The sequence below is a fragment of the Asparagus officinalis genome, chromosome 7, assembly GCF_001876935.1.
Source record: "Asparagus officinalis chromosome 7, Aspof.V1, whole genome shotgun sequence".
Lineage (NCBI taxonomy): Eukaryota > Viridiplantae > Streptophyta > Magnoliopsida > Asparagales > Asparagaceae > Asparagus > Asparagus officinalis.
The window spans coordinates 103,054,179-103,061,659 of NC_033800.1; the positions used below are offsets into that span (position 1 = coordinate 103,054,179).

The 7,481-nt window shown below is 43.5% G+C and overlaps 1 protein-coding gene across 1 annotated transcript; it reads right to left on the reverse strand.

The window, feature by feature from the left end:
* LOC109847590 lies at positions 6,226 to 7,102 on the reverse strand. Its single transcript, XM_020416821.1, has 6 exons — positions 7,099 to 7,102; positions 6,816 to 6,995; positions 6,678 to 6,749; positions 6,530 to 6,595; positions 6,309 to 6,449; positions 6,226 to 6,233 (listed from the first exon to the last, which is right to left on the reverse strand). The coding sequence occupies exons 1-6, from the start codon at positions 7,100 to 7,102 to the stop codon at positions 6,226 to 6,228; spliced, it is 471 nt and encodes a 156-aa protein (XP_020272410.1).

Below are 7,481 nucleotides of genomic sequence, written 5' to 3' on the forward strand. Positions count from 1 at the left end.
GCCTATATAGTCAGGGCTCGACTGCTTTTGTCTCAGGAAGATAAGTATGGAGTCTTCTGCTGTGCTCTTAACTTTGATGGAGCTGATGAAGAGGGTACAAGATTTACAGACGTGCTTTTCGAAGGCTCGTCCTCTTTGGAAGAAGGCACCTTCAGATGGCTTCTCATGATCAGATTAGGCTATCTGGTCTATCGCTTGAGGGAGAAAAGCATCATTGAACCTTATATGCCTTCTCAATTCACCAGACAATTTGGATATGATCAGCTTTATGTTGGCAATCCTAACCCGGCATTGGCTCAGGTTGGGAACTTGTACAAAGGGGCCCGCGTGTGGTACTTCTTCTCTGCCGGAGGGACTCATGCGCACTTTACCTTACCCAACTCACCGCCTGGCTGTTCCACCATTGCGGACTTCCGTGACTATTTTAATAAGGCTTCTCAAATCCCAGAATATGATATCTACACTTCATGTATAAGCAAGATTCGGGAATTATACAAATCGAGAAACGGTTCCACCAAGACTTCTTTACCGGGAATAGAAGAGTATCTATCCTGTGAACGAGGAGCTGTCAGAGCTGTCAAAGCCCAAAAGGAGTTGCCCATCATTGAGCCCTCTGAAGAAGAGGTTCCTATGGGGACTGAAGAGGGGTCGTTAATTGATGACCCTCCTGAAGATAAGGCGGTTGAGGAAGTTCTTGAGGAAGTGCCCGCTCTTGAACCTCGCTCTTTAAGATCAGGTAAAAAGGCCCTTACTGCTGAAGAGGAAGGGGAATATGATAGGAGAATTCGCAAGAGAAAACTTGTCACTTCCAAAAACTCTAAGAGGGCCAAATTGATGGGGGATGTGATGAAATCTGCACCTGTTGCGCGCTTGGCTGATAGGGAGGATGAAACGCTTCGATCGATTCCTTCTAATCCTGAGGGAGTGGGAGCCGACGAGATATTGCCCATTGAGGGTTTAGAATCTGCTTCTCCTCCTCTCATCCAGGACCAGGGTATACATGAAGGTCATCCTTCCGAGGTTGTTTCTCCATCCACTTGTAATGAGTATACAAGTCTGATCTATCCAACAGCTCCTCCTCCTCGTTCGAGAGCTCTGAGGAAACTAATCGAGGAATTAGAATATTGGATACAGATGACTATTGATGTCGTCAGTCTTGGGGGTGCTTCCTTTAAGCATTTTGAACCAATCTTGACTAACTGTTTAGATAAAATCAGGGATAAAGGTGATGTGTCGTGGACCGAACATTGTAAGAAGAGTGTCATCCTCTTGGAAGCAGAGTTGGCAGCTTTCAAGTGCACCAATCTGGAATCTGGAGCAGGCTCTCTCCTTGGCTGCAATCTCGAAGATACATCATCAAGAGGTCCTTCACAAGGATTTATCTGATAAAAAAGGCTTGCATAACGATCTTAAAGGAGCAGCATACTCAGGTATATACTGATATAAATAGTGTTGTTTCTGATATTCGTGTCACTGAAGAAGCCATCGATCGATTAGAGGCCGAGTTGGCCCAGAAGAAAGCCCAGTTGGCTCAATATGCGGATGTTAGAAAAGGGCTTCAGCTTCAAAGCGACAATATTTTTAAGGATTTTTACAGCACACTCCACGCATCTGAAGGAATTCGAAGAGAGATTGCTGCTACAGCCCCTGCTGAAGCAGAACTCAAAAAGGAGTTTGAAGAACGAGTCCGGGCCACTCACGAAGAGAAACTTTCTATATTCAAGTCCAGGCTAAAGTTCTTTAAGCTGATGAATCCTGATGCTTAATTTTTATACTGTTTTTAGATGGGGAATAATTTTGTATCATTTTCATTTCGATTATCGTCACTTTGTATCAAATTAACAATATTGAATGAAAATGATATTATTTTGTCTTTCATCATCTCTCTTGTTGAATTCTAATTCGAGACGATGAAAAGTAATACAAATACCGTAAACATAGTGTTAACTTAGCATGAACTCGAAATTCTCTTTATTACCACTTAGAATAATTCTAGAAAATTTCAACCGTCAGAGGTGTAGTGTTAACATGACGACATACAAAACAGGGAAATTAAACATTTATTCCCACAATACACTCTGAATTGGCAACCCCCAGCCTGACTTGACTGGAGTTTGAGAGAGAAAGGAGGGGCTACATGACTTACAAGAAGTATATTTTAAGGAACTTCTCGTTAATTGGCATCATGAGCCTATCACATTTTTGATCGATGAGGCGGTAAACTCCATTCGAATAAACTAATTCTATTACGAATGGTCCTTCCCATTTGGGATTGAACTTTCCTTTGGTTTTGTGTGTCATCACCATGGGTCGTCTGACGGATAAGACCAAATCGCCTTTCTTGAAAATTCGTTCTTTAACCTTTTTGTTGTAGGCTTTAGAAATTCGGGCTTGATACAACTCGATCTGTTGCTGAGGTTGAAGTCGCTTGTCGTCTAAGGCTTCAAGTTCCTGAAGGCGCAGTTGATGTTTCTCTTCCTCTGTCATTCCTATTGTGATAGTGACTCTCAGGGAAGGGATCTGAATTTCTAACGGTAGCACAGCTTCGCAGCCGTATACCAAAGAGAATAGTGTAGCTTTTGTGAGGGTCCTCACCATTGTGTGGTAGGCCCAGAGACATTCACCGAGTCTTTCGTCCCAATCACATTGGCTCTTTGAAATAAACTTTTTAAGAAGCTTCACAATGGTCTTGTTAAAAGCTTCTGCAAGGCCATTTTCTGGCGGATAATATGTCGTAGAGGTAACGCTTTGGATTCTAAATTTATTACAAAATCTCTAAAATCCAAAGCTGACGAATTGTGTCCCGTTGTCGTGAACTATTCGTCTCGGGACTCCAAAACGGTAGATGACGTGATGTTTGATGAATTTAATCACATTCGAAGTATTGACTTCTTTTAGCGGGATTGCCTCCACCCATTTGGAGAAGTAATTTGTTACAACCAAAATGAACTGGTGTCCTTTGGAAGTCAGAGGAGAGATTGGTCCCACAACATCCATATCTCACATTTCGAATGGCCAAGACGCAGATGTGGGATGTAAGTTCCCTGGCGCTTGATGGATAAAGTCATCATGAATTTGACATGTGTAACAACGTTTAGTGTAATCAACTACGTCTGAGAATATTTTTGGCCAATAATAGCCGATTCATCGGAGGCGATCTCCCAACTTAGCCCCAGGTTGATGGGCTCCGCACATTCCATCGTGAGCCTCCTTGAGAGCCCCCTTTGCTTCCTTTCGAGAAAGGCATCGAAACAAAACTCCATCATGTGATTTACGATATAATATTTGGGAAACTGTGTCGTAATAGAATTGGAGGGTCTTTCGTTTGATAGCGGTTGCTTCCTTATAATTATCGGGCAAAATCCCGTATAAGACATAATCAATATACGGGAAAGGCCAATCCCTGGATTCAAGCTCCATGAAGGTTGTGCAGACTTCTCCTACTGGTGTCTTGTCTGAACTTTCCTCTATAGGAAGCTTGGAACAGTATAGCTCGCATCCCGTGAACGGAATCATTGTTTCAGCCCTAGGTGGCAATGCTAATGAAGTTGCCAACGAGGCTAAAGCATCTGCATAAGCATTCTGAGCTCGTGGAATATATCCAATGAAGAAATCTTCGAACTTCTTTGCTTGCTTTAGCACAACGAGGTAGTACGGGATCAGATCCTCATGACGCACCTCATATTCCCCTCGGACCTGATTTACAAAGAGCTGAGAGTCACCGTAAGCCTTGAGATGTCGAATGTTAAGCTTTTCTGCAAATTGCATTCCTAATAGCAGAGCATTATACTCAGCTACATTATTGGTGCAGGGCTCGATCAGGGAAAATCCTCTTGGGATCACGTGACCGTTTGGAGAAATGAATACGACTCCTACTCCGACGGTAATTGCTCCATGGGGGTTTCCTCTAGATGCCCCATCAAAGAATAATTTCCACACCTGCTTAACCTCTCGAGTTACGCAAGCTTCAGCAACATCGTCGGGCAACTCTTCATACAACTTAGACGTTCCTGGCATCGGGTGATCGGCTAAGAAGTCTGCCAATACTTGGCCTTTAATAGACTTCTGGGGCATAAATTGCATGTCGTATTGTGAAAGAAGGATTGCCCATTTTGCTAGCCGGCAATTCAAGGACGACGGTTTCGTTATCAGGACTCTCAAAGGATTTACCTTAGAGATGACATGGATTGTTTGTCTAACCAGGTAGTGTCACATCTTTTGGATGGTGAATACCAAAGCGAGACATTCTTTTTCAACCGGATTATACCGGTGTTTGGCTCCCATCATGGTCCTACTTAGGTAGTAAATTGCCTACTCCTGTCCTTGGTCATTGTTCTGGGCTAATAAAGCTCTAAGAGAATGGTTCATGGCTCTCACATATAACAAGAATGGTTTTCCTGATATTGGGGCCACAAGAACCGGCGGTTGGGTGAGATATCTCTTAATTTCCTCAAATGCTCTTTGGCAATCTCCATCCCAAATGAATGATACTCCCTTCTTCATGAGCTTGGAAAAAGGTTGGCATCGTCCTGAGAGATTAGATATGAATCTTCGGATGTAAGCTAATCTGCCTTGCAAATCTCTGAGTTCTTTAAGATTCTTCGGAGGCGGCATGTCTTGGATAGCACGAACTTTCTCTGGATCAAGAGAAATTCCCTTGGATGTGACGATAAATCCCAAAAATTTTCCACTCGATACCCTAAGGAATGATTTTGTCGGGTTCATCTTCAACTGATGTGTTCGCATAATGTCGAACATTGTCTTCAGGTCTGTGAGATGATCACCATTATGTTGGCTTTTCACTGCTATGTCGTCATCGTAGCATTCAATCTTCTTACACATATATTCGTGAAAAATTGCGTTCATTGCTGTAGGCATCGAAAATTGCCTATAGGTCTCCACGAACGGCTCAGTGTTAAGAAAAGACGATGAACGTCACTATCCAGTTTATAGAAGCTTGATTGACGTCGACAAACGCTTGAAGTGAATCGATGAACTACGTAAAGCATTGGAGTTCTAGAATAACGAGGATACGAATCGATCGAGAGCCCCGCGTCGCCTACAAAAGGTGCTACACCCCTCGTGTCCCAGTTGATTCCATAGATAATCTAATCATTGGAGCTTATATAACTCCTCGTTGGCTTTCCAACGCACTTGGAATCACTCAAATCCGAGTTCGAACGAAGAATTTATGGCGGAAACAATCAAAACGGGCATCGGAAATGTCTCAGGGCAAACTGAGACACCTAAGGTGTCTCGGCCCAGGATGAGACACCCAAGGGTGTCTCCAAGCTGTTTTTGTCCCGTGCCTATAAATAGAAGCCCTGGAGCCTCATTTTTTAGGGGGGAGATCTGGAATTTTGGAGATTAGGCGAAGCCCTGCCGGATTGAAGACTGAAGGTGCACGAATTTCAGAGAGGAGGAGGAGAGATCGGATCGAGTTCTTCAACGTAAACGAGAGAGAGACTCGTCAGATCTACAGTTTTCCGGATCCGTTCCTTAGGATTATCCCGTTGTGGTAATTGTAAGAAGAATAATTATCTCGCTGTTGTCGAGATAGGCGCTTCTGCTTCTCGATCTCTTCGCGGATAGACGAAGCTCTGCCCAATTTTTTAGCAATCAGATCTGATCGACGGTGGTCCACGGATAAACCCCGGCACAGGCAAAGATCCCACGCAAGCAGAAGACCGATAAACGATCTCTGCGTTTGTTTGATAAAGTTGTAAACTTTTTATTTTCATTGTGTAAGGAGATCTTATAAAAAGATCAACTTTTTATTTCATTCGAGTTTATTGTAACGATTAAAGTTGTAATAGATTCGATAGCAATGAAAACAACAACTTTCACCGTAAACAAACTGGCGACCACAATAAACTCGAATCTATTAGCTGTTGGCTCCCACTGTGGTCGCCTATGCTCTATTTGAGAGGACACGAAGGAAGAAGCCCCATTAGCCTTCAATTCCTTCAACTCTCGGATCTCCGACTCCAGAACAGTAAAATCGGCGGTTAAGGAATCGGCCAACTCTGGATACCCTTCTTCTCTGATCATCATCATGTAGCGAGAAAAGGAACGCCTGAACTGATCGAAACAATATCCTCGATGAAGAAGTTTCTCGATCATGCCGTTAAAAAAGGCGGTAAAAAAGCCGAGGTCTGTACGAAAAATGTCTTTGTCGGGATCGGTATCGACCAAAAGGGCGCGGACACGCTCATATAGAGATGATCAAAATCCTACAAGCAACAGTATGGAAAGCTAAGAGATCATGGAATACGATAAGAAAATTTAAAGACAAATTCCGAGCATACCAACGCCAACGGAGGTCCCCTCGGGCTGAGGTCTGACAGGCTCCGAGATAATGGCAGGAGTAGTCATGGAGGGTATATCAACCCCTGTAGGCAAACTATCCGTCCTAGAAACTGTAGTGGCATCAGGCACAACGGCTGGTCCTATAGTCACACTTCTTTATTAGTCAAAATGGAAATTTAGACAAATAAGGAGAATCGGGATGATAAGATCATCTGCATACCTGCAAGTCCATCGTCCTCAGGTACACGGGGAATGCCAGGAGTCATAAGAGTATCGGTCCCGATGGCTGGTCCTATGATTACACCCATCTATTAGTCAAAAAATCAGACAAATGAAAAGGAACATGACGTCCTAGATCGTATGCATACCTGCAAGTCCGTTACTCCGAGGTAAACTAGATATGCCGGGGATCATTACTGTATCAGTCCCAATGACTGGTGCTGTAATATTAATCCTTCGTTAGTCAGACAAAAGATCAGGCAAAATGAAGGGAATCAGATATATACCTATGAATGAATCACTCTCAAAGGGTGGTCCCACAGTTCCTCTGGTGGCCTGTTCAGCCAGCATGTCGACAAATAATCCAATGTCGGGTCCCGAGAAACTTGGTGCGGAGGCACACCCCTGTTCCTCGAAACCTACATCATGAAAGGCCTCATCCTCAACTGGCTTCTCTATTACGACATCTGCAGAACAATTTAAGTGTTGGATATATGCATAAGAAGATGGGGAGATCTGGAATTTTGGAGATTAGGCGAAGCCCTACCGGATTGAAGACTAAAGGTGCACGCATTTCAGAGAGGAGGAGGAGAGATCGGATCGAGTTCTTCAACGTAAACGAGAGAGAGACTCGTCAGATCTACAGTTTCCCGGATCCGTTCCTTAGGATTATCCCGTTGTGGTAATTCTAAGAAGAGCAATTATCTCACTGTTGTCGAGATAGGCGCTTCTGCTTCTCGATCTCTTCGCGGATAGATGAAGCTCTGCCCAATTTTTCAGCAATCAGATCTGATCGACGGTGGACCACGGATAAACCCCGGCACAGGCAAAGATCCCACGCAAGCAGAAGACCGATAAACGATCTCTGCGTTTGTTTGATAAAGTTGTAAACTTTTTATTTTCATTGTGTAAGGAGATCTTATAAAAAGATCAACTTTTTATTTCATTCGAGT